Below are 14,488 nucleotides of genomic sequence, written 5' to 3'. Positions count from 1 at the left end.
CCCCCCTCCCCCCCCCACGTGAAACAGCGGCAAGTCTGTGGACTTATAACGCAAGATAAAATCGGGTTTCATACTCATGATTGGCACAGCACAGATAGCCTGTTGTGTAGTTTTGTGATTAACTACAAAAACAAACTTTCTCAAAGGTTGAACATTTTATGTTACCTCATAAAATTAAAATTTTATTTTTTTCAGTTGAATAATTAAACAAAGTTGATTTTTTTTCTCAATAATCTATTTATTTCATATTTTCAAATATGTTATCCCGAAAAATCAGTAATACTTTCATCACATAAATTTTAAAAGCAAGTGTCATTTAACATTATTTCTTCAGAAATTAAGAACAAAACAGATTTAATATTATTTGTCAGCTACAGAATGTAATGGAAATGTAAAAACGTAATCAGTTAGAACGAAGTAAAATAATCTCTACACATATACATACCTGAAAATCATAAACACAGAGTTTTCGAAGTTTTGTTTTTAGAATATTTCGGCTCATGTGACGTGGGTGCTTGCCAGGTGCTGTTCAAACAGTTTCTAGAAAGAGATTGATTAGGGCACACATCTCATTAACAATATCGACTTATTCTACCTTAAATATCTGCAGTTGAAATTAACCAGTGTCACGAACCTTTGCAATTCGTTTTTCTGTTATACATATAACTTTTCTATACTTTATTAATTTCGAATTTATACAGTATTGGTTAAAGTTTTTTTATATATCTAGTTATATTATTCTTAAGTTGTTATTGTTATACTTGTATTATAAAGGTTGTTTTGTACTGTTAGTGAATATAAGAATTTAAGACTAACCTAAATTTCCTAAGTTAACCGAACTTCGTAAAAATACTATTGGTTTTACGACTGAAATATCGTTAACAGGGAGGGCACCCAACTGATGAAAAAATGTAGTCTAATTTTTATAAGTAAACCAAAGTATTTTTAATAACCTATGCTCATTGCAAAATTGGTTTTTAGTTTCAATCTCAGAAAGTAGTTTGCTCTGATCAGAAAGTAATATCAATTTTTAACGAAACCAAAGTCAAAAAGGCATGCCTATAAATAAATAAAGACTCAAAGACTTTTATTGATTGAACTCCCTAAGCTGCAGGATAACTAACATGAAATATTTCTCTAGGAAAACAAACTTGCAATTTTTTGCTGCAGCTAAATTTTCTTGGTAGCTAACTAAGTTTAACTGGTGGTCTGATCATTCTTGTACTTCTTCATACCAACTTTTTTTGCTGGACATCGGGCTGAAGCAGAAACTAATTTAAAATTAATTAATATATGACTTTGTGTGCGTACGAGTATATATATATATATATATATATAAACACATTTATGCGGCTATAAACTTACGCTTGCGACTGGATCGAGGGATCAATATCAACCTGCGCAGGGAGCACATGCTTAAACGATTGAATTTAAAAAGGAGCTATAAGATCCGTGCGTGCAAAGAATCCATAATATCACAAGTTGTGCTATTTATGTGGAGTTGAATTTTCCTCGCTTTCATTTCTCTGGGCATTCTTCGGTCGTAAGGACATTCTTAAAGTTGACAACAACTTCGACAACATATAGCGAGGTGAGTTTAACTAGCTAAAATAGTCATTTTGTTTTCTTTGTTATGAATTATACCATTTTAGGTAGAATTTTAATTACATATTTTCTCCAACTTTAGTTCTTCCTCCTTGTCTGTAATTCAGCATAGCCTGTGCATACCTTTACAATTACAGAAACAGTGTAGCACTAAAAGAAAATATAAGGTCATTGAGGTGAGTAACGTAGCAAACTTAATTTTCAGCGCATATACCCTTATCAGTCAAAATATTACGGTAATTGATATTGATCAACACGCTAGTTATAGCTACGTGCAATTTGCATAATTTAGTTTGTTAATTATACTGGCCAGCACTGTTTCGTCAACAATTAATTGTTTAATATTCAAACACCAAATGATTTTTTAAGCCTGTCTTTAAAGCTTTATGAGAAACTTTCACCAATGTGTTTCATGACTACCACATTTAACAACCTTATGTTAGCATATGTTAAACCAATAGTGTTCAATTGTCACACTACCTAATGACACCTTAGACACACATACACACACTCAATGATCTTGTGTTTTAATCAAAATGCTGACTAATATTTTGTGACATCTCACTGAATTTGTTAACTTTTGCTGAATAAGGTTATTAGTTAATTCTACACAATCAGTGTTATATAACCCTAGATACTAATATTTGCAGTTGTTTTGCTTATCTATGTGATGATATTTAGGAAAAAGAATTTTACAACTAAGCACAGAAAATAGATTTTCAACGTATATATATTTGATCAAGCAAAACCTCAAAAGTAAACTACAAATGTGTTTATTTCATGCTGAAGGGCAATTCCACAATGAACATCAGACTTCTGTGTTTTTTGCTTCTGATGGTGGTTGTGACAGTTGACTCCGCTAGACTTAGGGGAGGACGAAGAGGGAGAGGAAGAAAGAAAGGGCGCGCAGGTTCCCCAAGATTCATATTCTACACTTCACCTGGTCGTCGGGAATACTATGACAATCCCAACGTAAGTGCGAAATAGATGTAATTTGTAAATAATCAGCTCTACTGTCATAAATTCAGTGGACGTTTTCGCAACTCCAAAGTTACAACTATAATTAATATATTGTAATCATGTTTGTTGTACTTTAATTTTGAATGTTGATGTACAGCACGTGGTTTTTAATACTCAAAATGCCAGAAAATTTTCTGAAGTAAAGAGAACGAAGACTGAGCGTGACTCAAATCCATAGTTCTGCTTCGGAGCAGATGTTTTAATCAACTAATGCTGTAAGTCTCGTTTCTCACTTAATTCTGCTTATCGATTTCATAAGTCCTGATATACTCATCCTTGCAAACCATTATTATGATAACTGAAAGTTTATAGAATTCTCGATGTAGTAATGTTTGGTAAAATGAATCTGAGTTCGTTTCCTACAGTTTGAATTTTCACTTCTAACGTAGATAGGCAGAGTGACATTTTTGTTTGTTGTTTTTTATCACGCACAAAGCTTCTCAATGGGCTATCTGTACACTCCCTACCACAGGTATCAAAACTCGAATTTTAGCATTACCGCTGAGCCACCGGAAGGGAAGGGGCGTAACATTCTCAACAATTTTCTCCCAAAGAAAAAGAAGTATATACGAATTTTATTTTCAAAATGGAATTAACGATAATCGTGGTCTTAAGATTAAATCCCATGATTGAAGACCCTCTTTCCAAAATATTTCTGTACAAACCAATAAAGCAAGAACTGAGAATTATGGCATTCAAAAGTCGTTAGCTTAATTGTTAATGTAATTTGCTTGACAGAATGTATATCAAACGTAAAAAATAGGTTTATAGCAGTAGCGGCATTTCAGCAAAATTTTTAGGGGGGGGGATCAAAGTTGAACCCTGAATTCTACAAAATCGTGAACTGTTGATGACATAGCACGTTTCGGAGTTCGTACATCAACTGTAATAACTACGGAAGAACCAGAGGGTTGTGAGGAACATGGATATTTAGTAATTTCCCATTAACATAGTCAATTAATCAGACGTTTTACATTTCTCACAAAAAAATAATTAAGGCTTGGCGCCACGATTTATAGTTAAATAACTGGGATTCTGTTTTGTTACTTCGACATTAAGGGAGATAATGGTATTAAACTAAGACATCTTGCTTCATTAAATACTAATTATTGATTACTCATATAACTTTTGTTTTATTAGTTGGAGTTACCGTATTGCCAGTATTTTAACACAAATATAATGAAAATATACAGAAAATGTTTCAAGTAGCGAGAAGCGTAGTGAGAATATGGTTAGAATAACATGGCATATAACCTTTTATTTCTATAGGGAGCTCGAATCTTGAAATCGTCTCACTTTGACTACGAGTTTTATTTAGGTCACAAAATCGTTTTTATTTGCGTAGCCAAGGGAGACCCGCGTCCTCAAATTACATGGTTTAAAGACGGAGTGGAACTATTTTCTCATCCTTACTTTCAGGTAAAACTTTCTATTTTAGAGATTACTTTACATATTTAAGTTTCACATAATTCAGAAAATAAAAAGAAACATAGTAATAAGTTTTGCTCATCAAATGTTAAAATTATAAATACAAGGTGCCAATAGATTAGTTATTTAAATAATTTGCTTGATAGAATGTATGTCAAATTTGAAAATGGAATGATATTTAAGTAACCAGAATGTTGATAATTTATCCTAGAATTCAGTCATGTGCGTATTTATCTACTCCGTAGATTACAGCTGAAAACGTTAACTTTGTCCGCTTTACTTTTAAGGGAAGTATTTTTTTAAACACACTACTGTCCAAAAGGTAAGGAACAACTCGTCAGCGCTCAACAAACAGTTTCTCCTTAATTAAGCTCTAAAAACGTATCCCTTTCCCTTTTTTGTTTTAGTTATTAAATGATTATTCTTATGGTACATTTATGTTTACGTTAACACACAGATATCTGAGTGGCAGCATGGGGAAACCAAGCTGAAAAGTAAACTGGAGATCACACCGGCAACACAGATGGATTCTGGGACATATGAATGTCAGGCTAATAACAAATATGCTGTGGATAGACGTGTTTTTAAGGCTGACTTTGGGGCCAACAGCTAATGCCAGAGTAATCCTATTAGCCTCGTTACAGTTAAGTCTCAAGTTACTAAAGGCAGCGAAGAAACGCGGAATATCGATTTCACTCGAAATTATTAAATTTTTTCTGTAAGTTTAATTATTCTTCACTCACAAATGAAAACCAAACATCACTTATGCAAACACCCATAAAGGTACCCGTAAATTAAAAAAGAAGAGTTTTAGAATCTCAGAAACTTTTGTAATATGAAGACTAAAAATCTCCACTAGTAAGCTCAGTTCTAGAGGTATCATGATAAAGTAATAACGATAGTTAAGTAGACAGATTTAGCGGCAATTCATGGCTAGTAGTATAGTATATGTTATAATGAAATTATAATATGGAAATATATGATGAAATTTAAATACAAATATTTAGAATTGTTATATCTTAAAAACTACCCATTTAAGGTAACTAAAATTTACAACAGGTAAATTGAAAATCATAAGATTAATTTGAAAAGGGTGTTTCAAAAACTATTACACCATATCAATCCTTTTACAAACATCATCCTTTCTGAAAAGTTTCTCGATATTCGCTATCTCATTTCTAATGGATGTTGTCAAATCCTCCAAATTTCTTGAGCTATTCCACCATTTTAGCAAACCTCACAGCCAATAATTATTTTACTGGTGCTAAGTCTTAGGATCTTGCCGACCAGGAATTGGGTGACCGTATTTCTTTCTGGAATTGTCTCTCGACCGAAGTAAAACGATCGTACACTCTAATGCGTATTTTGTTCATATAACTAATCTAGTATTGTTGACAGAGAAATAAAATCAACAATACTTTGAGAAAGAGAAATTTAATAGGGTTGAAATACCCAGTACCACAAATAAAACTTATGATTCTCAGTATTCGTCCTGTAAATTTCTATTTCCCTATAGGTAATTAGTTTTTAACATATAATAATTATAAGTATGGGAGTTTCTTTCTAATCACCTTGTACTTGTCATTGTGAGATCCGTCTGCATTTATATTTTTCCAATGTGCTATTTTGTGATTTAACAAACTCTTTACCTTAGCATACTAGAATTCAAAGTGTGTGAAAAATTTATTGTGAGAATTTAAACCATCAGCTTATCTTTCTAGGTATCTTAGTAGAAATCATCGAATTTCATTAATAATTCTAACTAGTTGCTTTAGTGTCTTCATGGTATCGTGATAACGTAGTTATATGATTATGAAAAAGTATCCCGATAATCTGTTTTTGATTTCAATGTTACGGTTAAGGGTACTGTCTCTTTTATGTTTTTGTTTATATTTCTTAGTTTTTGGTATTTTATCAAAAGTAATATAACTATAGATATGATACCTATCTCTTTTAAGTGTTTAGCACTCTATTGAATATCTAATAAAATATTATATTGTATACTGAAGTATCGGAAATTTGTTTCTGTTGCGAGACATTATCCTCAAGTCGTAGCTAGTTCATAACACATTAAAGGATATTTTTAGGCGTAGAAGTATATATACATACATACATACATATCTAATTGTATGGGTATGTATGACCTCCGTGCTTTGTTGCCAAACAATAAAACTTGAAAAGTTTGCTGTATAAGGAAATGAAAGAAAACATATCCTTTATGAATTTCTGTTCTCATTATCATTAAGATACTTTCTTATTGAAGTATTTCACGTGGTTAATTAAAGCATTGAATAGCATCTTTTCTTGACCTTTGATTAATGCACATTCACGGTAAATGTTAACTTTCAATAGTTAATCTGCATTTAAACAAATAAATTTAATCAGATTTAAAATTAACCCGTTATAAATCTGCTTTTCAAGTTAGTACACTTTAATATAAAAAGAACCTTAATCAACCAATAAGTGTAATATATTCACACTATTTTTGGTTTTTAACAAATCATTATTTGTTGCAACCAAATATATCTGATAAATCATTTGCCGGTATAAAGCATTTGTAAACAAATTTACAAAACAGACAATGAAAAGGTTTAAAATTAATTAGTAGTAAAATAAACCTCAAGCATAATCATAAGAAAATTGGCGAAATGTCTAAAGTAAGGAGGTATATTTATAACATGATGGGCATTTTCTACGCATTTATTCTAACGGTTTTTATTGTGTTATTGATACATTACTGACCAACCTTTCATAAAGCAAAATAAATAAATAAATAGCGTTGATTTAAGATTGAAACCAATAACTGAAGCAAACATAGCTCACTTGGTTTTTCATTATTATAACTATTCTTAAACCTTAAACAAACTAAAATATTTTCTCAGTCGATCTTATTTCAGTTTCAACCATTTAAGTTCGTTATATAAAGTAATAAAGCAACTCTTGCTCTGTAAAAACAAATATGTTTAGAAATAAAAATCTCTAGCTACCCTGATAACAAGTTTTACTTCTTCCCTTCAGTATAGCATATAGTAATAAGATCTACAGAGTTGCAAAAGCTGTTACCGCTACTCGGACAAGTCAAATGCAGCAACGACAAAACCTGTTCTGTTCATTTTGCACCATCCGTTACAGCTACTCAGACTGCTAAAATAAAACAACAGTAAAACCCGCTCTGCCAAATTTCTTAATAATGTGGTTCCGAACGATTTTTCAATGTCAGCCAACAGAATTGGCTTTGTTTAATCGGGCTTTCTCAGTATGTCCAATTATATAAAACTGAAGGGTGGCCTCCTATGATCGACATATTTGTAATTATATATGTATTTTGACTGCCCCCCCCCCCCCCCAGTGGCACAGTAGTATGTCTGCGGACTTATCCTGCTAGAAAACGAGTTTTGATACCCGTGGTGGGCAGAGCACTCGTGGTGTAGCTTTGTGCTTAATAACAAACAACAACAATATTTTTATCAACGCATGCTGTGCTTATATCTAATATACATTTTCTCTGTGAGAATTGATCACTACTTCAAAGTTAGGATTAAATGATATTGGATTATATATTTATACAAGGAACAGGAGCAAATATATTAAACAGTCAACAATAACTTTCCGGCACTACAGTTGTCATTAAGTGTGATTAAAATTATTTATTATTATATATTTAAACTTAAACTGGATATTAAACAGTCAAATTTTCGACGAAGTTTCATTGAGCCTGGGTTTTAGTCCACGTCGGCATTAACATTAATGAGCATGTGAATGTCAACAGTATAAACAACACAGCTGTAGGAAACTATCAAGTGTCTTGCTTTCAAATCCGGTCACTTTCCAATGGTTTAAGTTTCTTGTCACAGTGAAACATGTGAAGTTATGGCTGAAAGACACTTTGACTTACAGCATAAAGGGCTTACAGTGTTTCTCATTATTACTATGAGAACAAACGTTCACATAGTGACAACACACACACAAATATATATATATATAATTACAACTATCATCTGTTGCTGGCTAAACATAGTGACACTAAAATCATTTCAGTTATTAGCCAACTTTGTTATTTCATGGTTTTGATGAATAATTATTAGCACTCACACTTTCTCCACCATCTTAACAAACACAGCTTTTCTTAAAGTTAATCGACAATATTAGCACAATCATTATTCAATTATATCTTCCTGCTAGAACGTATGATGCAAAAGTAAGTCCTTCAACAATGATTCGTTTCCGAAGAACATAAAAGCTATTTAGATTACAAGTTGAAACATACGTTCCCTTGAAAAACAAAGAGTGATCTGTTTGGTGTTGAATTCACTAAAAGTTATATTTTTGTCCGTATATAGAGTGTAAGACTCATATCAGTTATCTTCAGTGGCAGTTCAGAGTCATCAAAACAGTAATTTGGTCCTTAGTCGCTAGGAAAAGTATTATTTTAATATTATGTTAATTAATCAAGTTATTACAAAAAAAAAAAAGATAGGCTCTTAAGATGTGGTATATTGTTAAAACGTTAATGCTGAAAATGCACGGCTATTACCCATTCAATTGATATGATTAACGACCTGTTTTGGGTTGAAGAAAATACTTTTAGTTCTTTGTTTATATTGAATTTCGCGCAAAGCTACTCGAGGGCTATCATTCTAGCCGTCTCCAGTTTTGAAGCGATAAACTAGAGGGAATACAGCTAGTCGATATCACCTTTCGCCTAACTCTTGGACTACTCTTTACCAACGAATAGTGGAATTGACCGTCACTTTATTATAACGCTTCCCGAGGGGAAAGGGCGAGCGTGTTCGTTGACGAGATTCTAAATCGCATATTGCGAGTCGAACGCCCTAACCACCAGGCCATTTTACTTTTACTAATCAAACTTACAGGTTAGGCGTTTATAAGATAAAGATGTTTAAACATCGATTGCGTTTATTTTGTTATGATGAATCGTAATAATGTTATAATTGTACGTTAATAATACAAGTACGTAGTGTTGAGAGGGAAAGTATCGAACATTCATGCCAAAGCTGTTGATTTTAAATCTCCTGGTATATGGTATGAGAAGAATAGGCGGAGATACGATGTTATCTTTCCACATTAATACCCCCATACTACTTAGAAGATTGAAATGTTAAGATATTATGCTGAAGTTAAATGTTAATTATTCCAGTTATATACTCTGGAAGGTTAAAACGTGAAAGGTGCGGTGTTTGAAGTGGGCTAATGGTTGGATTGCTGATAAGGAAAAAACGTGAGGAGGTAATTTAAAGATATAGTCGTGCATTGTTAATCTGACAAGAAAATGTAGAAAGCTGAAAAGTGAAGTTAAAGTTTTATCGTGCCTTATTAACTCAACATTTTTAAATTATAAGGTCGAAACGTAAAATGTTGAAAATACACTTCAATAACCTCATCACTTAACTTAGAAGACTGAAACATTTATTAACATTACTTATTTTAATAGTTCTTTAGAAGATAGAAATGGGAAGATATGAAACTATAGTTGTAAATTACTAAGCTAATTATAAGAATTTGGAAGTTAAAAAGTAAACACATAATACTGTATTTTACGTTAATAACTGGTTTTCAGGTTAGAACATTGAAGGTGTGAGTGAGAGTTTTGGAAAAAATATGAAGACACTTTTAAACAAGAAACTTTAATGTTATTATAATTTGTTAGATTATTTACCTGTGAGTATCTAACAAATAAACTTGATGTTCGGCTAAAAGGCAGTAAAACGTGTGTCTGAAAATTTGATTTCATTTTTAGTCTCTGTTATATTTAATATTGTAGGTGTAGTTTAATAAATCTATTGTTCCGTTTAGAAGTTGAAAAGTGAAGAGCTATTACCAAAGTTGTGTAGCATTAATAAAAACGTATAGGTAAGAATGTCGAAACATGATGATATTGTTAAAATTACACAATCAGCTATTGCGAAATATGAGAGCCTTTCTTAAAGTTTAAATTATTAATTTGTGGACCGAGTAGGAAAGTAGTTGCTAAACATTATTTTATAGTAACTTACGGTAATTACAGGAATAACGTAAAACTATTCCATCTTCAAATGAAAACAACATTAATTAAGAATCAACGAAGATTCAAATCGTTTGGATATTATTCAATGTTTGTTCGGAGTATTTTAAAGTTACTTCCAAACTTTATACTACAATATGATACACCATGAGATCTCCGACTTTTATGAGCCATATTCAATTGTTTTATAAAAGAACGGCTGTATACTGCTCGTTTAGAGTTTCATGGATCCATTTATACAATAACAACTAAAAGTTTTATCGACCAACCCTGATGGTTTCGTAAGATTAGGTGTTTTATATCCTTAAGAATTGTTTTGTATAGGAACCTCTGTAATTTGTACTGTTTGAGTGTTTTTTGGACATGCCAGTTATTTAGTAGAACAACTGGACAACGTTTTTTCTGAAAGTTGTAGGGTTCATCATCTATTGTTTTATACATGAGTATTTGAAATGTGCACTGTCGGGAGTTTAATGTGTCGTTGCCAATTGTTTTATACAAAAACGTCAGGAAGTTGCACTGTAGAGAGATTTATGAGTGATTGTCAATTATTTTATAAAAAAACGACTGGAAGTTTCACTGTTGGGAGTTTTATTTGACCATTATTAATTGTTTAATATTACAGAAACTGGAAAGTGTTTTTCTGGGAGTTTATGGAACATTGTCTATTGCTTTATAAAAGAATATTTTGAATCTACACTTTTAGGAGATGAATCGGCGTCTTTTGGAGGTTTATGGGTCATTTTAAGTTCTTTACAATGAAGTCAGGAATTTGTTTAGAACTTTATGATTCATTGTCAACTGTTGATAAGAAGAACAACTAGGTGATGTAATCCTACGTGATCTAGTATTATGGCCAGTTATTCTAAACAAAATGTCTGGAAACTGATTATTTGGAGCTTTACAGGTCATTGTCAGTTATTTAAATGAAGAATGATTGGTACTATGTTTGACCAAAAGTAAAACATAGTTTAGATCCATTATTACGGAACAATATCAAATTTATATGGATATAAGTTTTGACAATTTAACGTATCCCATTGGACTGAAGACTTCTATGAATTACTGGCAACTTTTTAAAGAACGACTAGATAATGCACTTTTGAGAATTCTGTGATTTCTACTTAACTGCCTGATACAAAAACAAAAGAAAAATAGAACAACGACTGAACGTTTTACTGCTCTTGGATTGATAGACCATTAGAATGTCAGCAGGATAGAGTAATAACAATAACAAAGAAAGCGTGATGGAGATAAAGGTGTTAAAAAGACAGAGTAAATAAGATTAGACTTTTAACATAGTGTAAAATTGAGAATAAAGTACTTTAAAGAATGAATGGAAACAAGATTATAAAGAAAATAAACTTAAGACTCAAAGTAAACTCGTAAAGAAGATGTAGTGCCAGCGTTGTCATGATGAATTAGATAGAATTACAAATTCACTAGGATGGAATGGCTGAAATGTACTGAATAATTTTAAGAATACGATCTCAGTAAGCTAGATTAATAACAAATAAAACTTCAATAGGATAATATAAACAATACAACAACACGAGGAGGAGATTATAAAATTTAAGAAGTCAGCCGAATAGCTTGAATATTGTAATGATGTTAAAGGAATCGAACACTTAGTACATAAAGAACATTCTACTCAAGGTCACGTAAACACTGTTAATATGGAATCTGATCACAATATCTTACACGTACAAAAAGGTTTAAATTAGGATAAAGGAGTCAGCCGTATAAATACATGGTATACAAATTAGCCAAACTATATAAAAGGACAAACTTTGTAAAGTTGTAAACTAAAAGCGGGTAAGTTAAAAAAAATAAAATTGGGAAAAATGTTAATACTTACAAATGAGTATATATATATATAATTATATATAATAATAATATATAAAAATTTTAATGTATATATGTATATAAACAAAAAACTATCGTAACAAAAGTGACCTTCCAGTCTAGGGTCAGTCATAGCGAAAAAATACCCATTGTTTAAAACTCACATTTTTTTTTTATTTGTAGTACAATATACAGCGAAAAACTAAAAATCACAAGGAAGGTTTAGAGTGTAAAATGTTACCAAAGTGTTAATTTTATTTGTTGCTTCTGTTGAATTTGAAACACTGCTGCTTGTTCTGTGATCAAAGTAACATTTTTGTATGAAATTAAAACATTTTATTGATACTGCTGTAGTCCTCGAGGTCAATAATTTAGTGTGTGTGTGTGCATGAACGTATGTTTGTGTGTCCCAGTAGTTGTTCTGCAATAAATCTAAAAGATAATATATTAAATCTAATTTAGGCAACATTAAAGACACTAAAGTTGTATTTATTACAAAATAACACTTCTTAACATTAAACATGATAAAGCTTTCAGAGTTAATATTCTCTGTAGACAATACGAAGTGAAATCTATTTAACATTTGAAAAATGGAAATAAAATTTGAGAAGATCAGCAGTCAAGTGACCACTAGGGATTTCAAAATTCAGTATATTCTATGACCATTCTTGTACATAGATTTTATAAAATAAGTAAAAATTCAACGTTTAAAAATGCACAATGATTTATTTTATAAAGTTAAAAGCAAAATATACAATTAAAACTTTACTTGTTTCGGTGGAGTATGTTCCACCGTCTTCAGGAAACCAGAAGAAACACAAGAAATTCAATTTTTTTTTCTGTATAAAAATTTTGCTCATATAAAAATAAATGTGGGTGTTTCTTCATTCAGTAATTCCAGATCAGTGTTGGCTTTGCAAAGAATATTTAAATTTGATAGGTTAAGTTCATGTCCTATTTCTTCACTATGGTGGCATATAGAGGAAACACAGGAGTACCTCAACTTTTTTGTGTTTTCATGGAAATTCATGGATCTAGCTAGTAGATGGTGTTTAGTTTTGCCAATATAGGAGGTCTTGCAATATCCACACGTGTAAATATATACAAGCCAAAAACAAATAGAAATTGGGAGAAGAAGGTACAGAAAAAATCTTGTTTGCGGGATGTGGGTTTAAAACTAATCTGAAATCAACTTGGGGGTAGTAACGATGCATTACGCGTTTAATTTGACTCTATAGAGTTAAGCTCTGTTTACTAGTGTATGGAAGACAAGATAATATAATAATGTTGGGTACATTTGATAGTCTGGGTATATTAGTGAGTTTCTTAGTTAGAAAAGTATTAGTTATTATTTGTAATAAATGTTGTGTGTAGCTGTTACGTTTTAAAGTATCCTGTATGAAAGAAATTTCTGAGTTTAAATTAAGGTACATGGTTTGGTTGTTCGTTTGTTTGAAGTTAAGCACAAAGCCACACAATGGGCTATCTGTGCTCAGCCCACCACGGGTATCGAAACCCGGTTTCTGGCGTTGTAAATCCGCAGACATACCGCTGTGCCACTGGGGGACAAGCTACATGGAACACAGGTAGTTGTGTTTAATAGGTATGTTACAATATTTCATTTTGAACGTAAAAGAGATGTGTTACGTATTACAATTTCGAATGATCTGAAATTGAGTTAAATGATACTTTATATTTAGTAGTTAAATTGTATTTTGGATTTAATAGTTAAGTAAAAGCCGATATATGGTCAGTTTATGATATTTGCCAACAAGATTGCTACACACAGTTTTCGTTTTTAACACAAATACGTTTCAATATACACACAACAGTACAATTTACAATAACAATTATTACAAATAGTTACTAAAAACAATGATTTATAAACAAAAGTTTTACAAACTTACAAGCAATATAAAGTCTTATTTCTAGTCTGGAACTTCCTTGATATCTTGTCAAGGGTTCACAATGAGTGAGTTAATTACAAGTTGATCTAGGTACGATTCACAGGGAGCTAGCTAGCTCCGTGTTCTTCGCCGAATTTTCCACTGTTGAAGTTAGGTAATGTTTTCGTAAAATTACTAATGTCCGATGTTAATCCACTGAAGTTAAATGATTTGTTATGTTCGAATTTATAAATGTTCCTGGTCATATAACTGAAGTTTTCTGATTAATAAGCGTTAATCACGATTATAGCTTCCGAGATTTATAGCACACCAACTATAGCAAACCAATAATATATACTACTTTTTTGGCGAGTCGCTTTGGTTATATTTATAGGCGTTGTTACGTGTTAGAATTTCGAATAGTCCGAAGCCTAGTTAACTGATAATTTAAATTTAGTAGTTAAATTGTACGTTATAAAAATCAGAGTGATAGCTTTCGAAGTTTATAACACACTGATTATAGCGAACTAATAATAGATACTCCTTTCGGCGCGGCACGTTGGTTATATTTGTAGCCTTAGGAAGGTTTTCTAGAAAATTCAGACTTACGTAACAATACTGATTAAAGCGTTTACGTACACACATATACTTTTGATTCTTACTCTAGAGAATCTTCTACAAC

The 14,488-nt window shown here is 31.6% G+C and overlaps 1 protein-coding gene across 1 annotated transcript; it reads left to right on the top strand.

Moving 5' to 3' along the window:
* Positions 1 to 1,450: 1,450 nt before the first annotated feature.
* LOC106471292 (immunoglobulin domain-containing protein oig-4-like) lies at positions 1,451 to 6,695 on the top strand. The gene is made up of 4 exons (XM_022399902.1): positions 1,451 to 1,591; positions 2,395 to 2,577; positions 3,895 to 4,044; positions 4,511 to 6,695. Exons 2-4 carry the CDS (start codon positions 2,407 to 2,409, stop codon positions 4,664 to 4,666), a joined length of 477 nt encoding a protein of 158 aa, XP_022255610.1. The 5' UTR covers positions 1,451 to 1,591; positions 2,395 to 2,406; the 3' UTR covers positions 4,667 to 6,695.
* Positions 6,696 to 14,488: the final 7,793 nt, after the last annotated feature.

The sequence above is a fragment of the Limulus polyphemus genome, unplaced genomic scaffold, assembly GCF_000517525.1.
Source record: "Limulus polyphemus unplaced genomic scaffold, Limulus_polyphemus-2.1.2 Scaffold4519, whole genome shotgun sequence".
NCBI classification, from domain to species: Eukaryota; Metazoa; Arthropoda; class Merostomata; order Xiphosura; family Limulidae; genus Limulus; species Limulus polyphemus.
The sequence above is the reverse complement of the archived record's forward strand: the minus strand, read 5'-3'. Positions and strand labels throughout refer to the sequence as shown.

What these genes read in the sequence shown, in the direction of transcription:
- LOC106471292 (XM_022399902.1), top strand. Translation starts at nt 2,407, where the DNA reads ATGAACATCAGACTTCTGTGTTTTTTGCTTCTGATGGTGGTTGTGACA. An exon ending in AATACTATGACAATCCCAAC is followed by an intron (nt 2,578 to 3,894) that starts GTAAGTGCGAAA and finishes TTATTTCTATAG; the next exon opens with GGAGCTCGAATCTTGAAATC. An exon ending in TTTCTCATCCTTACTTTCAG is followed by an intron (nt 4,045 to 4,510) that starts GTAAAACTTTCT and finishes GTTAACACACAG; the next exon opens with ATATCTGAGTGGCAGCATGG.